At 39.3% G+C, this 20247-nt stretch overlaps 1 protein-coding gene and 1 pseudogene across 5 annotated transcripts in view; both read left to right on the top strand.

Moving 5' to 3' along the window:
* ATAD2B (ATPase family AAA domain containing 2B) overlaps positions 1 to 20247 on the top strand; it is a 234062-nt gene that overhangs the window by 51157 nt on the left and 162658 nt on the right. For all 5 annotated transcript variants that reach the window (XR_009209482.1, XM_058426973.1, XM_058426974.1 and 2 more), the window contains exons 8-13: positions 421 to 496; positions 6576 to 6674; positions 8414 to 8525; positions 11436 to 11551; positions 12799 to 12973; positions 19115 to 19203. Coding sequence is in view for 4 of the 5 variants with exons in the window: in XM_058426973.1 (XP_058282956.1) it covers positions 421 to 496; positions 6576 to 6674; positions 8414 to 8525; positions 11436 to 11551; positions 12799 to 12973; positions 19115 to 19203 (667 nt within the window). In the remaining variant the exon portion in view is untranslated. The remainder of the gene's footprint in view (positions 1 to 420; positions 497 to 6575; positions 6675 to 8413; positions 8526 to 11435; positions 11552 to 12798; positions 12974 to 19114; positions 19204 to 20247) is intronic.
* Positions 3170 to 4050, top strand: LOC116480422 (phosphoglycerate mutase 1-like; annotated as a pseudogene).

Below are 20247 nucleotides of genomic sequence, written 5' to 3'. Positions count from 1 at the left end.
GTGAGACTCTCTATCCAAAAAAAAAAAAAAATTAACAGGGCTGGGCGCGGTGGCTCATGCCTGTAATCCCAGCACTTTGGGAGGCTGAGGTGGGTGGATGATGAGGTCAGGAGATCGAGACCATCCTGGCCAACATGGTGAAACCCTGTCTCTACTAAAAATACAAAATTAGCTGGGCGTGGTGGCACCCACATGTAGTACCAGCTACTTGGGAGGCTGAGGTAGGAGAATTGCTTGAACTTAGGAGGGGGAGGTTGCAGTGAGCCGAGATCGCGCCACTGCATTCCAGCCTGGCGTTAGAGCAAGACTCTGTCTCAAAAAACAACAACAACAAAAAAGTGAGCAGAAGTCGTTTCTATTCCTTTATTACATTAATTTATCAATTAGTTATTTCTCTATTATCCTTTTCTTCCCTTTTAGTACCAGCTCATCAAAAAAAGAGAGAAAACACCCTGTTTGATATTCATAGATCTCCAGCAAGAAGAAGCCATATTAGGTAAGGTTTGTTTTTGAAAGGAAACATTTGCATTTGTCAGTGAGAGACTGATTGTGTCTTTCTTTCATTAATTAGTGACTAACAGTTGTCATCCTACATGCTACAATTATCTTCCTGATTCAGTTTGCCTGGAATATATGTTGTTTTAACAGTTATATTCACTAAAGCTACACAGCTCTTTGGTCTCTTAGCAGAGTTGAATCTAAGTGACCCATATTGCTTTCATTTGAAGCACTGATTCGAGTTAATCTTTGATATTTTGCCCCCTAATTATCCTTTCTTTTACATGTAGGTACAAAGGAAGGTTTTTACTTTTTTTTTTTTGAGGCGGAGTCTCGCTTTGTCGCCCAGGCTGGAGGCTGGAGTGCAGTGGTGCAGTCTCGGCTCACTGCAACCTTTTCTGCTGGGTTCAAGCAATTCTCCTGTCTCAGCCTCCCGAGTAGCTGGGATTACAGGTGTGCACCACCATGCCCAGCTAATTTTCATATTTTTAGTAGAGATAGAGTTTTACCATGTTGGCCAGGATGGTCTCAAACTCCTGACCTGTGACCCACCTGCCTCGGCCTCCCAAAGTGTTGGGATTACAGGCGTGAGTCATGGCGCCCGACCAGTTTCTACTTTTAAAAGTTTATTTTTTATTCCCTAAAGCTACACAGCTCTTTGGTCTCTTAGCAGAGTTGAATCTAAATGACCCATAATGGTTTCATTTGAAGCATCGATTCAAGTTAATCTTTGATACTTTTTCCCCCTAATTATCCTTTCTTTTTTTTTTTTTTGAGATGGAATCTCGCTCTGTCATCCAGGCTGGAGTGCAGTGGGGCAATCTTGGGTCACTGCAAGCTCTGCCTCCTGGGTTCATGCCATTCTCCTGCCTCAGCCTTCCGAGTAGCTGGGAGTACGGGTATTCGCCACCACACCCGGCTAATTTTTTGTATTTTTGGTAGAGACGGGATTTCACTGTGTTAGCCAGGATGGTCTCGATCTCCTGACCTCCTGATCTGCCCGCCTTGGCCTCCCAAAGTGCTGGGATTACAGTCATGAGCCACCGCACCCAGCCCTAATTATTCTTTCTTTTACATGTAGAAGAAAGTAGAAACAAAGAAAAGTTTCTACTTTTAAAAGTTTATTTTTTATTTTTGAGACAGGGTCTTGCTCTGTCACCCAGGCGTGCCATGATCATGGCTCATTGCAGCCTCAGCCTCCTGGACTCAATAATCCTCCCACCTTAGCCTCCCGAGTAGCTGGGACTACAGGCATACACCACTATTTTCAGCTAATTTTTATATTGTTTGTAGAGATGAGGTTTTGCCACGTTGCCCAAGCTGGTCTTGAACTCCTGGGCTCAAGTGATCCCAAAGTGCTGGGATTACGGGCATGAGCTACTGTGCCCAGCCAAGCTTTTAATTTTTATGAAGTTCAAGTTACTTGTTTTTTATTTTGTGCTTAAGCTTTTACTGTTATGTGTAAGAATCCATTGCCAACTCAGAGGTCATGAAGATTTGTTGCTATGGTTTCCTCTAATAGTTTATAGTTTTAGCTCTTATGTTTAGGTCTTTGATTTACTTAGTTAATTTTTGTATATGGTTTGAGTTTGTTTTGTATAGTTTTGTATACTCTTTGGCTTTTAAGCTCTTTTTTTTTTTTTTTTGAGACGGAGCCTTCCCTAGTTGCCAAGGCTGGAGTGCAGTGATGCGATCTCGGCTCACTGTAACCTCCACCTCCTTGGTTGAAGCAATTCTCCTGGCTCAGCCTCCCCGGTAGCTGGAATTACAGGCATACACCACCACGCCTGGCTAATTTTTGTATTTTTAGTAGATACGGGGTTTCACCATGTTGGCCAGGCTGGTCTCGAACTCCTGACCTCAAGTGATCTGCCTGCCTCAGCCTCCCAAAGTGCTGGGATTACAGGCATGAGCCACCATGCCCAGCCCCAACTAGGATTTTGGCTTTTCAGTTATTTACTGGGAAATTATGTATACCACTCTTTTTGTTGTATTATTGTTATTTGTATCACACCTAAAAATGTTACAGATCTAACAATACATTGTTGGAATTATTACTTTATATGATTTAATGGCTTTTACTGAAGCTACGAGAAGAAACATTAGCAAGTACAGTTGGTCCTCTTTAGCTACAGGTTCTGCGTCTGTGAATGCAACCAACCACACCTCAAAAATATTTGAGAAAAAACCCCAACAATACAACAACAAAAAATACAGCTTGATGACTATTTATATAGCATATATGTTGTATTATAATTAATTTAGAGGTGATTTAAAGTATACAGGAGGTAACTCTTACGTTAAGTCTTTGATACATTTTCAATAACAGTGTATGGGAGGATGTGTGTAGGCCATATGCAGTGTGCAAACACTATACCATTTTTATGTAAGGGACTTAAGCATACTTGAATTTTGGTATTCACAAGGGTCCTGGAACCATTCCCCTGTAGATACTAAGGGATGACTGTATATGTTTATAGGTATTGTTGTATTAACTTTTAAATTGATTTACCATTTTTGGTTCTCTTTATTTTTTATGCATTCAATTTACTATCTGAAGTAATTTTCTTAGACCAGTACTTTTCTCCCACCAACTTCCTTCTGTGCTGTTATTGGCAAATTTATTACATTTCTATATATTATAGGCCCAATACACAAATAAACTTGGGAACTTTCCTGATGGGGAGAAAGAAGTAGAGGAGAGGATAAATATCAAAATTGCAAAGAATAGATAATTTTTGCAACTATCTTCCTGAAGAGTTGGGCAGTATCAAAAATTGATGCAGGGCCTCCCCAGCCTGCTGCCATGGCCACCTACAAACTGGTGCTGATCTGGCCCAGTGAGAGCACCTGGAACCTGGAGAACTGCTTCAGCGACTGGTACAATGCCAACATGAGCCTGGCGGGCCATGAGGAGATGAAGAGTGGCAGGCAGGCACTGTGAGATGGCTGGCTATGAGTTTGACATCTGCTTCACCTCAGTGCAGAAGAGAGAAATCTGGACCCTCTGGAAAGTGCTAGATGCCATTGATCAGATGTGTAGTGAGGACTTGGTGCCTCAATGAGCGGCACTATGGGGGTCTGACTGGTCTCAGTAAAGCAGACTGCTGCAAAGCATGGTGAGGACCAGGTGAAGATCTGGAGGCTCTCCTGTGATGTTCCACCACCTCCAATGGAGCCTGACCATCCTTTCTACAGCAACATTAGTAACGACCGCAGGTATGCAGACCTCACAGAGGATCAGCTACCCTCCTGTGAGAATCTGAAGGACTCTCAAAGCCAGAGCTCTGCCGTTTTGGAATGAAGAAATAGTTCACCTGGTAAAGGAGGGGAAATGGGTACTGATTGCGGTGCATGGCAACAGCCTCCGGGGCATTGTGAAACATTTGGAGGATCTCTCTGAAGAGGCTGTCATGGAGCTGAACCTGCCGACTAGTATTCCCATTGTCTATGAATTCGACAAGAACTTGAAGACCATCAGGTGCATGCAATTCCTGGGGGGATGAAGAGACTGTGTGTAAAGCCGTGGAAGCTGTGGCTTCCTGCTGTTAGCTATGATCATGCCACTTCACTCCAGCCTGGGTTGACAGAGTGAGACCTTCTATCTAAAAACAAAAATGAAAACAGAAACAGGCTGGGCACAGTGGCTCACGCCTGTAATCCCAGCAGTTTGGGAGGCTGAGATGGGCGAATCATGAGGTCAGGAGTTCGAGACCAGTCTGGCCAACATAGTGAAACCCTGTCTCTACTAAAAATACAAAAATTAGCTGGGCATGTTGGTGTGCACCTGTAATCCTAGCTACTTGGGAAGTTGAGGCAGGAGAATTGCGTGAACCCGGGAGACAGTGGTTGCAGTGAGCCGAGATTGCGCCATTGCACTCCGGCCTGGGCAACAGTGCGAGATTCCATCTCAAAAAAAAAGAAAAAAAAAAACCCAAAAAAACCCGAAAACAATTCCCTCTTCCCCCACCAAAAATGGATGCAGAAGGTAATGAAAGGATTCCGATTAGTAGAGAAGAAGTAGGAGGTAGATTAAGGATCTTAAGGAGAAGTTGAGAAAATCTGGGTTGCTAATGGGACATGTGGGCATTGGAATGGAGTACTGATGCACAGATTTTGGGACATCTTTGAAGACTATGCTTGAAGTAAATTACTGACAATGATTCCAGCTTGTATGGTTGTGTAGATTTTCATTAGTGTGTTCAGCATTCTACTTTTATTACTTGGATTGATACAGGGTTGGAATTTAGCAAGTGTAATGGAAGAAAAAGGAGACAGAGTCAGGTAGGAAGATTAAAAACTGAAGTAATAGCTTTTCCTGTGAGGCTTGACAGAAAATTAAGCCACGAAGGGAGTTGACTCTGAGTCATTGGGTGCTTAGGTGTAGTAGGCCTTGATGAGTTGAAAGTTGGTATGTTAGGAAGTTATGCTCAAAAAGTAGGCCATTAAATTTTAAAATTGCATTGGTGGAGAGCAGTTCACGCGGTAATAAGATCCGAGGTAAGATCATGGCAAATTTTTTTTTTAGTAAGGCAGAGCTGAGGGTGGTTAAATGGCTAGGCAGGTGGTAAGTGAAACGTAGGTAGGGGTGGAGAAAAAAAACAATATAAGGGATATTTACAGGGAGTGTGGCTAGGACTCAATGGCAGTGATTATGTGGTGGGCAAAAAGGGATTTAGGATGATTTTTGAGGTGTTGTTTTTTTTTTTTTTTTGCAAACTACTGTTTAGTGGAACTGCTAACTGAATATACAGTTTAAAAGAAGTGGTTGAAGCATTTGATTTGGATATGATGAACTCAGTTTGAACACTTTGTGAGCACACAATTTTGTGGTGGTTTTATTATAGTATTTTTTAGGTATCTTAGAGATGTCATGAGTTACACTAATAATCTGGCATTCATTAAGTATTATTTTTCCTTTATGATGACTTTAGCCTGGCAAATTACCTAATCTCTCCATAGTAGTTCTGGTTATAAACTGTTTTTTTCTTCAAAATATTTTATGTATTTTATAAGAAGTTCAAACAGGATGGAACTATCTTAAGTGGAAAGTTAAAGCCCTTGTCCTCTGTAAACCAGTGTATTATTTTTCCTTTGTTCTTTAAATGTCTGGACTGTGACTATTTGGGAAAGATAAAATTAAAAAAAAAAAACAACTTTTTTTTCCTGAGATTCTAATGTTATTTATCAAACAGTGACAGATATTCACTAAATTTGGATGTAATTTAAATTGGTTGCTGGCCCTGTGCAGTGGCTTATGTCTGTAACCCCAAGCACTTTGGGAGGCCAAGGCGGGTAGATCACTTGAGCTCAGGAGTTTGAGACCACTTTGGGCAACATGGCGAAACTCCCTCTTTACAAAAAGTACAAAAACTAGCCAGTGTGGTGGCGGGTGCCTGTAGTCCCAGTTACTTGGGGGTTTGAGGCGGGAGGATCGCTTGAGCCCCGAAGGTTGAGGCTGTAGTGAGCCCTGACCTTGCCACTGCACTCCAGCCTGGGTGACAGAGTGAGACACTGTCTCAAAAAAAAAAAAAAAAAAAAATGTTGATTACTGACTCCCTTCCTGAATTATTCTGTTTTAAAAAACTTTAGGCTTTCTATTCTCCTTTTTTTTTTTTTTTTTTTTTGAGAAGAAGTCTTGCTCTGTCACGCAGGCTGGAGTGCAGTGGCGCAATCTCAGCTCACTGCAACTTCCGCCTCCTGGGTTCAAGCAATTCTCCTTCCTCAGCCTCCCAAGTAGCTGGGATTACAGGTGCCCACCCTGTACCTGGCTAATTTTTGTATTTTTAGTAGAGCTGGAGTTTCACCATGTTGGCCAGGCTTTTCTCGAACTCCTGACCTCATGATCCGCCCACCTTGACTGCCCAAAGTGCTGGGATTACAGGCCTTTTTTTTTTTTTTTCTTTTTCTCTGCAGAACTTGCTACCTTTATACTTCATGTAAACTGTATGAGGGTAAAAATCTTAATAAATATTTGCTGATTGAATTTCCTCTGAGCTAATTGTAGATATTACAGTGTGTTTTTAAAAGTTGTTTGCTATTATAATGGTTTTAAGGATTTTACTCTCTTTAAATAGGAGAAAGAAGCATGCCATTCATAGTAGTGATACAACTTCTTCTGATGAGGAACGCTTTGAAAGAAGGAAATCAAAGAGCATGGCAAGAGCAAGAAATAGGTTAGTAAAATTTTTAGTGTTATTTCCATGGTAGAAAAAAGGAAAAATAAGGTTTTCTTTTGAGTGATTTTCTTATCTATACTAGCACTTTGCTAACATTGATATTCAACACATATTTTAGACTAGATTAAGACATTGACTTGGTTTCTACTTAGCTTTTCTTTCAGTAACAGTCTAACCTTTCCCCAAAATTATTTAGTCTGAAAGTACTTATGATAAAATAATTTGTGGAGAGGGAAAGTAAAGAGAGCTAAGGGAAACAGGCCAACCTATATGGCAGTGTCTGTCTTTTCCTCTGTACCTCCTTTCTAATCTAAATCCATTTAATGAGGTTGATTTTAGGTACTTATAATGATTACAGTATTATAGCAGTCAGATTAAGACATGGTTTCTAATAGAATTATCTCAGGAGACCTTGGATTTTTATTGGAAAAAATTACTTTGTTTTTGTTGTCGGTTGAACAAGTGCCTCTGGTGATCTTTGCCTAACTAGGGTAACTAACTGATCACTGTTGGGCTCACTAAAACCTCAGAGAATTTTCAGTGGAGGAGTAAATAAAGTGTCAAATTATTATTTATTGTAGAAATACCAAGTTTTCAGTTAGCAGGTCTTGGAAACAAGTTTGGATTGGTTAGATTGTGTACTAAAAAAGAATTTCTCATGTGAATGATGGAAAGAAAATGAGAAAAATCTAAGTTTAAATAAGAGTTTAATGCCTATTTAATCCGAACTATTCTGATAATCTACTTTGATAATATATTTTTATAAATTAGGATTCAGAAATATCAATGAAGTTACATTCATTATAGATGCTAGATTTTTTTGAGGCTGTTAATGTCACTGGTGTTTACCCAAAGTTAAAAGAGGAAGTCGACTATATTAATTTACAGAAATTAAATAATGTAGTGTATTAAATAATGTGTTAAATAATGTAGTGTAGAGATCTCTCTTAAGGTAGTTACACAAAAGATGAAGCTTAGTGTTCAAGATGTGATCTCTAATTGGTTTTTTTTTTTTTTAAAATGGAAAGACAATTTTTTCAATCGTATAACTGAGTAGACATATTCATGTAATAGCTGAGGATAGATTTAAATATTATAATAAAGGTTGGGCTGATGGCTTACGCCTGTAATCTCAGCATTTTGGGAGGCTGAGCCTAGGAATTTGAGACCAGCCTAGGCAACATAGTAAGACCTTGTCTGTATAAAAAATCAGCCAGGTGTAGTGTTGCCTGCCTGTAGTTCCAGCTATATTTGGAAGGCTGAGGTGGGAGGATCATTTGAGCCCAGGAGGTTGAGGCTGTAGTGAGCCGTGATTGCACCACTGCATTCCATCCTGGGCAACAGAGTGAGACCTTGTCTCAACCAATCAATCAATCAATAGCTTAATTTTATTTTAATCCCATATATTATAGTACATATAGGTTTATTTTTATTTTATAGTTGTATAACATGGGATGATCAGGTATGTTAAGATATTTTCCTAAAATGGAATAGATTGGGCTCTTTGGGCAAATAGATTAATGATCTTGTTTGCTTTATCTAGTGAGTAACTTAATTTTTGGCCATTGACAAGAATGTAAGAAAAGTAGAGTAAAAGTATGAAATCCTTTGATATTATTTTCTGGGTTATGAGAAAAAGGAGAAAGATGAAGACACATCAAAGAATGTAAACTTATTTTAACATTAAAAATGTGAAACTTTTAATGCAGCTTTACTCGCACTTTTATAAATTTCAGATGTTTGCCTATGAACTTCAGAGCAGAGGACTTAGCTAGCGGTATTCTCCGAGAACGAGTGAAAGTGGGTGCAAGCTTGGCTGATGTTGATCCAATGAACATTGATAAATCAGTAAGTTTTGTAAATGTTTTTCTAGAAGCTTTCTTTTTTTTAAAAGTTTTTTTCTTGTTTCTAAAGCAGCACATAGTAGAACTAGAAAATTCGGATATGACAGTGTTAATGTTTCGATGTATATGTTTTGAAACCTAAGAACCCTAACCACAAGTGGTGCTTAGTCAGGTATTTTCATTTCAGTGTTACTGGAATATGTAACAGGTAGGAAATGAGGCTGAGAAGGTTATGAGGGGCAAGGCTTCATAAACCATGATGAACAATGGGCTCTTGTTGAAATTGCCTAGTTTCATGATTTTGTATTTTGGGTAGATCACTCTGGCTATAATATAGTTAATGAATTTGGGGGAAGCAAGGCTGGCATTAGGGAGACTGGATGTTGCTGTAGTCTAGTAATCTGGAGTAGTGGTCATGGTAGAAACTAGGATAACTTTGAAGAAGCAAATGGGTTTGAAAGAATTAAGGATTGAATTCAGAAATGACAGAATTTGGTGAATTAATTGCTTTTGGGGAACGAGGGAAAGGTACAACTTGAGAATATTACCCAGGTTTCTAGCTTAGGTGACTAGATAGATAATGGATGGTCTCGATGGAAAATGGCTTGATTCTCTGAGTAGGGAACATAAGAAGAGGAATAAATGTTTGAGGCAGGAAGATGATTTAATTAGTTGTATTTAACTAATACATGTTTAGGTATCTGAGGTATACTACAAGTGGAAGCACCTTGTAGGTAATTGGTTATTTAGGTTTGGCATTAAGGAGAAATACCTGGACTAGAAATTCAGATACGGGTCATCAATATAAAGAGCAGTGGGGTCACTTTGGAAAATGGATGATCGATCACAGCTGGGGAAGATATGTAGCACAAAAACAGACACAAGACTTGGAGGACGTGGTAGATTCTTTATCATTGTTAGTAGTATCTTATTTTGGGGGATATTTTGGAATAAGATTACTGCATAACCAAGAATTTATTTGATACATTTTTTCTTTGTTCCCAAAAATCTCTCTATACAGTGTAATTTAAGTGATTTCCATAGAGAGATTTAAAATAAGTTATCAAACAGAATTGCATATATACTTGAAGATGAAATTTTAACTGTCTCTAATCTGAAGTCATAGAGGAAAATGCTTATCTTACTTTATTAATGGGGCCTAAGAAAATATTAGAGTATTGCATATGACCAGAATCCCATTTATAATAGCGCATCTTCTCAGAAGACCTTACCTAATGATCTTTGCTTATTTGGCTTACCAGCACTTTACTCTTTTGAATCTAGTTAATTTCTTTTTTGTCTTTTAAGAATTTTTTTCATTTTTATTTTCCTTTCATTTATTTTCATCTGTCCATTTACAGATGGATCTAGTAAATTTTAGATGTCTCTGCCAAAGTAGACTAAATTCTTTTTCTCTTTTTTTTGATTTTGAGACGGAGTTTCACTCTTGTTGCCCAGGCTGGAGTACAATGGCGTGATCTCAGCTAACCACAACCTCCGCCTCCCAGGTTCAAGCGATTCTCCTGCCTCAGCCTCCCGAGTAGCTGGGATTACAAGCATGCGCCACCATGCCCAGCTAATTTTGTATTTTTTTAGTAGAGACGGGGTTTCTCCATGTTGGTCAAGCTGGTCTCGAACTCCCAAGCTCAGGTGATCTGCCCGCCTTGGCCTCCCAAAATGCTAGGATTACAGGCATGAGCCAGCGTGCCAGGCCACTTATTTCTTTAAAATTTGATACCAAATACAAGAAAACTTAGCTTCTCTTAGAATGTTTCTGTTATTTAACTTGTTTTTATTTTTCTGTTAATAGTTTACTTTCACTTTTTCTATCATAGTAATACTTTCATTGTAAAACATTTTCAAGTACCATAACAGAATGAAGAAGCAGGGAAGAGGCAGTCACAGTTAACATTTTGGGCAAAATTTTCTTCAAGCATTTTTTGTCTGTACACTTTTTTTCTTACAAAGCCTTCTAGCTATTTAAACTGTTATGGGTGGGAGGAACAATCTTTGCTGCTTCTTGTGATAGAACAGTGTTTCTAAAATCATTTTTTCATCATTGTCCCATAAAGAAAAAAAAAGTAAATTTCTCTCTGACTAGAGAAATTAAATATTAAAGAATAAGATTTTGTCAGGTAACATTGACCTTGGAAGGTCTACAGACTATTGTAAATAGCTAAGATTTTTTCTTGCCCTACCCCTGAACCAATTTTTGCCTGTGAGGACAATATTGCCCCCTTCTGAGAATACATGTACAAAATAATTATATATTTTTAAAGCCATTTAAACTTTTTTTTTTTTTTTTTTTTTGAGGTGGAGTTTCACTCTTGTTGCCCAGGCTGTAGTGCAATGGTGCGATCTCGGCTCACTGCAACCTCCACCTCCCAGGATCAAGCTATTCTCCTGCCTCAGCCTCCCAAGTAGCTGGGATTACAGGCGTGCGCCACCATGCCCAGCTAACTTTTGTATTTTTAGTAGAGATGGGGTTTCACCATGTTGGTCAGGCTGGTCTCGAACTCCTGAGCTCAGGTGATCCGCCCACCTTGGGCTTCCAAAGTGCTGGGATTACAAGTGTGAGCCACTGTGCCAGGCCCATTAAAACTTGGCATAATATAAAAATTATATGTGTTAGTATAATATAAAAATCTCCTATAGATACCTATTAAAGTTTTAGGTTGGGGATTAATCCTGGTTCTGAGTTACTAGATTAAATAATGGTAGCTTAATTTGCCTGAACTGAAATGTAAACTTGGATTTTATTGTTGGCCTTATTTTTCTACACTTATTTGTAGTTATGTTCAAAAGCTTCTGCTAAAGGCATGTTATTTCTGAATCGTGACTCTTTTATAAATTTTAAAAATTCTATAAAACATATAAAATTGTTTTATATCAAATTTTTCCCCTTCTTTCCAAGGTACGGTTTGATAGCATAGGTGGATTGAGCCATCATATTCATGCACTAAAGGAAATGGTAGTATTCCCACTTTTATATCCAGAAATTTTTGAAAAGTTTAAAATTCAGCCTCCAAGGTAAGCAATGTCATAGATGTTTATTATTGTTATTACTGTTACTTTCTCAAATGTTATTTGAGTAAATTACTATAAATATAAATGTTTGATATATGTTTATTTGATGTGTCCTAGCAATGACAGTTAGAAATGAAATGTTATTGTTTAGGGTCCAGAGGCCATGGAACTAAGTATGTTCTTGAAGTTTACATCTCAGGATTTAAGTCAGGCACTCGATAAGATTCTTTCTGTGGGCCCTAAATACACAACCAGATTGCCCAGATGGGTGTTTCTGAATTTGGCTCCCAATGCATTGAGTTTGATGCTATATGTTATTTACTCTTGGAAGCACAGTTTTATTGATGTGTTTCTTTGACTTGATGATGGAGTATTTTTGAAATAGAGTGAGCTTGATAACTTATTTGTAGGAACAGATTGTGCCTGAATATGAGGTGGATAGCTGGGGAACTATTGGAAAAGGCTGAGAAATTATGTTAAAGAAGATTGGGCAGAATAGAATATTCTGGCTGGGCACGGTGGCTCAAGCCTGTAATCCCAGTACTTTGGGATGCTGAGGTGGGTGGATCACCTGAGGTCAGGAATTCCAGACCAGCTTGGCCAACATGGTGAAACCTCGTCTCTACTGAAAATACAAAAATGAGCTAGGGGTGTTGTCGTGCATCTGTAATCCCAGCTACTCGGAAAGCTGAGGCATGAGAATCACTTGAACCCAGGAAGCGGAGGTTGTGGTGAGCCGAGATTGCACCTGGGTGACAGTGAGATTCCGTCTCAAAAAAAAAAAAAAAAAAAAAAAGAATATTCTGAAGATACACATATAGGCTGTTAGATTTAAACTGATAAATGTCTGTTTTCTTTAAGGAGGCACTTTTTATTCAGATTTTGTTCTAATTTATTTTTCATGTTGTTAAGGATATGGAAAATCTTATTAAAGAGTCATTTAAATCTATATCATTCCTTTTGAGTATTTCTACATTATTCTAAAGATGTGAAATTTCTGGGTCACTGGGAAACATTTAAAATTTCTATATATCTTGCCAAATTACTCTGTACTTTATTTCTTGTCTGCCAAAGCTTGGTGATTTAAGGACTTAGCAAAGTAAAACTTTTGTCTATATACTGGAAAAAGCTTTATCAATGTCTAATAATTATACTTCAATACAAAATTGAAGGGAGGGACATTTTTTAAAATTGGTTATCAGCAGTGATGATAATATAATTTACACTTCTTGATTTTTTTATTCTTCCAGGGGCTGTTTGTTTTATGGCCCTCCTGGCACAGGTAAAACCTTGGTTGCCAGAGCATTAGCTAATGAATGCAGCCAAGGAGACAAAAAAGTGGCTTTTTTTATGCGAAAAGGAGCAGATTGTTTGAGCAAGTGGGTTGGTGAATCTGAAAGGCAACTTAGGCTTCTTTTTGATCAGGTAAGAGAAATCATCTAATTCAAGAGTCTTTTCTGTTGTGTTCTGTTCTTTTCTTTCTTTGTTTTTTTTGAGACAGGGCCTCTCTCTGTTACCCGGGCTGGACTGAGTGCAATAGCGTGATCTCGTCTCACTACAGTCTTGGCATCCAGGGCTCTAGCAATTCTCCTGCATCAGTCCCTGCCCCAGTAGCCTCAACTACAGGTGTAAATCACCACGCCCGGCTGATTTTTCTATTTTTTATAGAGGTGGGATTTCACCACGTTGGCCAGGCTGGTCTCGAACTCCTGGGCTCAAGCAATCCGCCTGCTGAGAGTATTTTCTTTAGACTATTTAATACATTTAATCTGCAAATACAAACTGTTTATGAGGAAGCATATTTTCCATCCAATATGTTATATTCAGGATCAGTAATCTGTGATTGTATGCCTTAGAGGTATTTAATGGCAGTTTCACTAGTACTTTTGAATATCTATGATGGCTCATAAAACATTTATTGAGGTGGGTGTGAGGTATATAATACCATCTTAGGCGCTTTAGACAACACAGGATATAATATATATATTACTAGATTATAATCCAATTGGGGAACTACAACAGGCATAAAAACTTAAGTATCTGTGCAAGAAATCTTACAAAGCAGTGTGTTATTTTCATGAGTTGTAAATTCGGTACTAGAAGAATTCAGACATCAGTGAATGCTTTTAAAAGGCAGAGCGGAGTGAATAAATATCGTGGACTATGTCTACTATTTATTTGTAATAAAAACTTTAAAGATGTTATTTCCTATACGTTTTAAGAATTATTCCAGCTGGGCACAGTGGCTCACGCCTGTAATCTCGATGTTTTAAGAGGCTAAGGCAGATGGATTGCATGAGCCCCAGAGTTCAAGGCTGCAGTGAGTGATTATGACACCACTGTACTACAGTCTGGGCAATAGAGTGAGACTCTGTCTCTCAAAAAAAAAAAAAAAAATTAAAAATCAGTCCAAATATAAGTTTACTTTTAATTGTTTGAGTTAGTGAAGGATGCCATTCATATTTGGCAATGCAGCATATATTTGATGTCTGAGGAAATTCATATGAAATAAAAATAACTTCAAGCTTTGAGCACCTATTACTAAGATGGTGTGTATGAAAGTCCTTTGTAATTGGTAAAGTACCTCACAATATTTTTTTTGAAAGGGTCACGCTCTGTCACCCAGGCTGGAGTGCAGTGATGTGATTATAGTTCACTGCAACCTCAAACTCCTGGGCTCAAGTGGTCTTCTGGCCTTGGCCTCTCTAGGTAGAACTACAGGTGTGCACTGCCACACTTGCCTAATTTTCAACTTTTTGGAAAGACAGGGTCTCAAGGTGTTGCCTAGGCTGGTCTTGAAGTCCTGGCCTTAAGCTATCCTCCCACCTTGGCCTCCCAAAGTGTTGGGATTATAGGCATGAGCCTCTGTGTCTGGCCCAATACTATTTTAAAATTATTAATAGTATCAAAAACTGCTAGGTAATGGATTTAGAAAAAGGAGTAGGTAAGATTTTTACCTTGAAGGTGTCCAGCGTCTAATGGTGAGTCAAACATGCAGTCTGAATGCTTCAAGAGAATTCATTAGTAATTAAACAATAAAAATATAAACATTTATAATGAAGAATTGGCTTGGCATTGCTGGCATATTATACAATGATTTAAAAATTTTAAAGTTATACTTTTTAGCCGTTTCATACTGGGGCTAGGGATGCCTCTTGGTTTTATTTAAAGCCATAGCATAAATCATGCTATTCCTTTTGTCTAAATTTACTTTATTTCTGTTTCATAGTTTTGTTGGTGGGTAGGAATAGTTGAAATGTTTGCTTTATTTTTTAAGAAAATTGCTGGTAATCCTGATTTTTTTTTTTTTTAAATGAAAGATTCTGCATTCGTAAGTTAAGGATATGGTCTATGCACTAAACGAAATGAAGGCACTACAGTGTATTGGCTAAGAGAGTGGCCTTCTGTGTCAGAAAAATGTTTGTGTCTATCTTTACCATTGAATATAACATTAAGTAAATCAAAACATTTAATCTTTAGTAGCCTCTTTTGTGCAATGGTAGAAAGAATACCTATCTTACTAAACTATTACGAGATTTCACTGAGAAGACACAAAATATTTATCACAGTGACTGGCACGTAATATGCCCTACCTCCTTTTTGCAATTCTGTGAGGGTGTAGCTATAAAAAAAAAAAAAAAAAAAGGAAAAGAAAAACAACAACAGCTGTTTGTTTCATGTATGTAAAAATAATGATCAACACTCCCAAAGCACGGGGATTAGAGGCGTGAGCCACTGCACTGGGCCATAATTCCAGTTTTTTAAACCTTTTTTCCCCAAAACCCCCATCTTGTGGTTGAATTTTTTTTTTTTTTTGAGACGGAGTTTTGCTCTTGTCACCTGGGCTGGAGTGCAATGGCGTGATCTTGGCTCACTGCAACCTCCACCTCCTGGGTTCAAGTGATTCTCCTGCCTTAGCCTCCCAAGTAGCTGGGATTATAGGCACCTGCCACCACGCCGAGTTAATTTTTGTATTTTTAGTACAGAAAGGGTTTCACCATGTTTCCAGGCTAGTCTGGAGCCCCTGACCTCAGGTGATCCACCTGCCTTGGCTTCCCAAAGTGCTGGGATTACAGGCGTGAGCTCCCATGCCCAGCCTGAATTGTCTTTCATTTCAAATTATTAGGAAACATTAAAGTTTAGTGCATATCAGTCAGGAGAAATGGAAAATTCATATCTCTTCCTTAGTAAACTGACCTTCCTGTGAACTGAGAGTTTCCTTTAATTTTGAAACATAAGCCACATAAATTTGAGTAAATTATATGATAAAAACTTCTCATTTGTTATCTAATATTCATTCATCTTAAATCAAATTCTTTCTAGATCTAATACTTCAGTGAGAAAAATGACACTGCAAATGTACCAGATGAAAACATGGGAGAATTTTGTTTATAATCTCAGAGTAGAGAGGTCTAACTATGTAAGGAAAGATCTAGCACATAAAAGAAATTTTTAGATTCTGCATGGCAACAAAATACCTATTTTTGTTTTGTGCTGTTAGAACAGAAGATCACAGACTGTGTAATTTAGAGTGAACAGAAATTTTTTGACTCATAGTTCTGGAGACGAGGAAGTCCAAAATCAAGGCGTCTGGTCGGTGCCTAATTGCTGTGTCATAACATGACAGAAGACAGCATCACCTAGCAGAAGGGCAAAGAGAGAGACAGAATGCACAAGATGGGGGCGAACCCACTCTCACAATAATCTACTCCTTAGATGTCAGCCACATTAGTCCGTTTATGAGGGTGGAGGCCTCAAGACCTACACACTTTGTAAAGGTCCCACCTCCCAATATCTGTCACAATGGCAATTAAATTTCTTTCTTTAGGCTGAGTCTCGCTCTATCACCCAGGCTGGAGTGCAGTGGCACAATCTCGGCTCACTGCAACTTCTGCCTCCCGGGTTCAAGCAATTCTCATGCCTCAGCCTCCCGAGTAGCTGGGATTACAGGCGCCCCCTGCCACGCTTGGCTAATTTTTGTGTTTTTAGTAGAGACGGGGTTTCACCGTGTTGACCAGGCTGGTCTCGAACTTCTGACCTCAAGTGATCCTCCTGTCCCAACCTCCCAAAGTGCTCAGATTATAGGCATGAGCCACCAAGCCCGGTTGACAATTAAATTTCAACATGAGTTTTGGAGGGGACAAACTCAAACCATAGCAATACTAATTCAAAAGATAAATGATACTCTTTGCAGAAAAATATTTGCATTTCCTTTTACAGACAGAGCATTCACATTTAAAGTAAATAAATAAGCCTGGGCAACATGGTGAAACCCTGCCTCTATAAAAATACAAAAATTAGCCAAGTGTGTTGGCATGGACCTGTAGTCCTAGCTACTTAGGAGGCTGAGGCGGGAGAATTGATTGAGCTGGTGGGTGGAGGCTGAGGTGAGCTGTGATTACGTCACTGCACTCCAGCCTGGGTGAGAGAGTGAGACCCTGTCTCAAAAATTAAAAATAAATAAATAAATTAATAAATAGCTTCTAGACCTCACTAAGCAAAAGACTAGTGATCTTGTGAAGTAATGGGCAGCATAGGAAAAGCAATATAAATGACTTTTACGGATATATAATGTATTCATCTTTACTTATAAATAAGAATTGAAAATAAAATGAGATAACATTCTTTATCCTAAAAAATTAGCAAAGGTCAATAAGTTTGATAATACATGGCTGGTGAGCACCCTTAAATATTGCTGGTTAGAGGGTAAAATGGTACTTCAGTGGATGGCAGTTTGCAAATATCTAACTAGATTAGAAATGACACATGCCTTTTGAGCCAGTAGTTCTACTTTTAGGATTTATTATATTATTATGTTTATATTCATATGAAATGATAGTTATTTATTTACTATTATTTGTTACAATATTGTTGCTAATAGGAAAATGTTGAAAACAGCCTAAGTATCCATAAGAAGGGGACAGGTTTAACTATGGCACATCCATATGGTGGGACATCATGTAGCTGTTGAAAAAGAATGAGGCAGGCTGGACACAGTGTCTCAGACGTGTAATCCTAGCACATTGGCAGGCTGAGGTGGAAGGGTCACTTGAGCCCAAGAGTTTGAGACCATCCTGGGCAACATAGCGAGAACTCATCTCTCCAAATACTTAAAAATTAGCTGGGCGTGTTGGTCCCTGCCTGTAGTCTCAGGTACTCTGGAGGCTGAAGCAAGAGGATTGTTTGCATTTGAGGTTGTAGTGAGCTGTGATCATGCCACTGCACTCAAGCCTGGGTGACAGAGTAAGACCCTGTCTGAAGAAAAAAAAAAAAAAAAAAGAATGAGACAGGTCTTTACGTACTTATACGGAAATTACTTAACAACATACATTTTTTTTTTTTTTTTTTGAGACAGAGTCTCGCACTTGCCCAGACTGGAGTGCAGTGGCGCAATCTCGGCTCACTGCAAGCTCCGCCTTCTGGGTTCACGCCATTCTTCTGCCTCAGCCTTCCGAGTAGCTGGGACTACAGGCGCCCGCCACCAGGCCGGCTAATTTTTTGTATTTTTAGTGGAGGTGGGGTTTCACCGTGTTAGCCAGGATGGTCTCGATCTCCTGACCTCGTGATCCACCCGTCTCGGCTCCCCAAAGTGCTGCGATTACAGGCATGAGCCCCTGCCCCCGGCCCATACATTGTTGTATAAAAAGAATATGTAGGCTGAGTGCGGTGGCTCACGCCTGTAATCCCAGCACGTTGGGAGGCCAAGGTGGGTGGATCACCTGAGGTGAGGAGTTTGAGAACAGCCTGGCCAAAATGGTGAAACCCCATCTCTACTAAAAATACAAAAATTAGCTAGGTATGGTGGTGCATGCCTGTAATCCCAGCTACTGGGGAGGCTGAGGCAGGAGAATCACTTCAACCCGGGAGGCGGAGGTTGCAGTGAACGAAGATTGCACCACTGTACTCCAGCCTGGGCGACAGAGCAAGACTCTATCACAAAAAATAAATAAATAAATGAATAAAACCAAAAATAAATGAATAAAAAATGTGTATAGTGTGCTATCATGCGTGTTTAAAAAATACACTCTGGTGGCCAGGTGTGGTGGCTCACGCCTGTAATCCCAGCACTTTGGGAGGCTGAGGTGGGCAGATCACGAGGTCAGGAGATCGAGACCATCCTGGCTAACATGGTGAAACCCTGTCTCTACTAAAAAATACAACAAAAATTAGCCGGGTGTGGTGGTGTGTGCCTGTAGTCCCAGCTACTCAGGAGGCTGAGGCAGGAGAATGGCATGAATCCGGGAGACGGAGCTTGTAGTGAGCCGAGATTGCGCCACTGCACTTCAGCCTGGGCGACAGAGCGAGACTCCGTCTCAAAAAAAAAAAAAAATACACTTTGGTTTGTATATAAGTATGTATCGAAGAATAAACAAACTGGAAACAGTAGTTGGTTACTGGAGGAGACGTGGTTGTTGGAGACTGGGTGGTAAGATTTCCTCTTTGCTGTATACTCCTTCATACCTGCTGCATGTTGTACCATTTGCTTTTATTACCTATTAAGAAAGTATAATAAATTTTAAAAATGAAAACAGATACTATAAATATTATTTGTTTTCTTTTTACTAGGCATATTTGATGAGACCTTCTATAATATTTTTTGATGAAATAGATGGATTAGCTCCAGTTCGCTCTAGCAGACAAGATCAGATCCACAGGTAATTTTTCCTTATCTGATTATCTTGATTTCTTTTTTACACATTGACGGTAGTTAGCCTTAGCCCTTAGCTAAGTGCTGTGAGGCTTACAAAGACATTTAAAACAATCTGTGTCTGTGAGGACTACTTCTTTCTCTTAGTACAAGGGTCAGCACACCACAGCCTGTGAGCCAAATCCAGGCCTGTGTGTGTTTTTGTAAATGAAGTTATATTGGAATACAACCATGTTCATTCCTTAAGCATTGCATGTGGTTTCTTATGTGCTTCAAGAGTAGAGTTGAGCAGCTGTGATAGAGAGACCGAATGCGTTGCAAAGTTTAAAACATTTACTATGTGGGCTTTTAATTTTTTTTTTTTAATTTATTTTAGAGATGAGGTCTTGCTCTCTTGCCTAGGCTGGTTTTCAACTCCTGGTCTCAAACCATCCTCCCCAATCAGCCTCCCAAAGTGCTGAGATTACAGGCGTGAGCCACTGTGTCCAGCTTATCTGACCTTTTACAGAAAAAGTTTTCTCATCCTAATTTAGCATAATTTTTTGGTTTTTTTTTTTAGAGACAGAGTCTCACCCTGTCACCTAGGCTGGAGTGCAGTGGTGTAATCGCGGCTCACTGCAACCTCCACCTCCTCGGTTCAAGTGATTCTTATGCCTCAGCCTCCCAAGTAGCTGGGATTACAGGCATGTGCTGCCATGCCTGGCTAATTTTTGTATTTTTCGTGGAGATGGGGTTTTGCCATATTGGCCAGGCTGGTCTTGAACTCCTGGCCTTAAGTTATCTGCCTGCCTCCGCCTCCCAAAGTGCTGGGATTACATGCTTGAGCCACTGTGCATGGCGGTAGCATAATACTTCAAAATTTCTCCATGTCATGTATTTTTTTTTTTTTTTTTTGAGATGGAGTCTCTCTTTGTCACCTAGGCTGAAGTGCAGTGGGTCAATCTCTGCTCACTGCAACCTCTGCCTCCTGGGCTCAAGTGATTCTCCTGCCTCAGCCTACTGAGTAGCTGGAACTATAGGCACCCACCACCACGCCCGGCTAATTTTTGTA

The sequence above is a fragment of the Hylobates moloch genome, unplaced genomic scaffold, assembly GCF_009828535.3.
Source record: "Hylobates moloch isolate HMO894 unplaced genomic scaffold, HMol_V3 SCAFFOLD_13, whole genome shotgun sequence".
In the NCBI taxonomy this organism is placed as follows: Eukaryota; Metazoa; Chordata; class Mammalia; order Primates; family Hylobatidae; genus Hylobates; species Hylobates moloch.
This window is presented reverse-complemented; position numbering and strand designations above follow the sequence as displayed.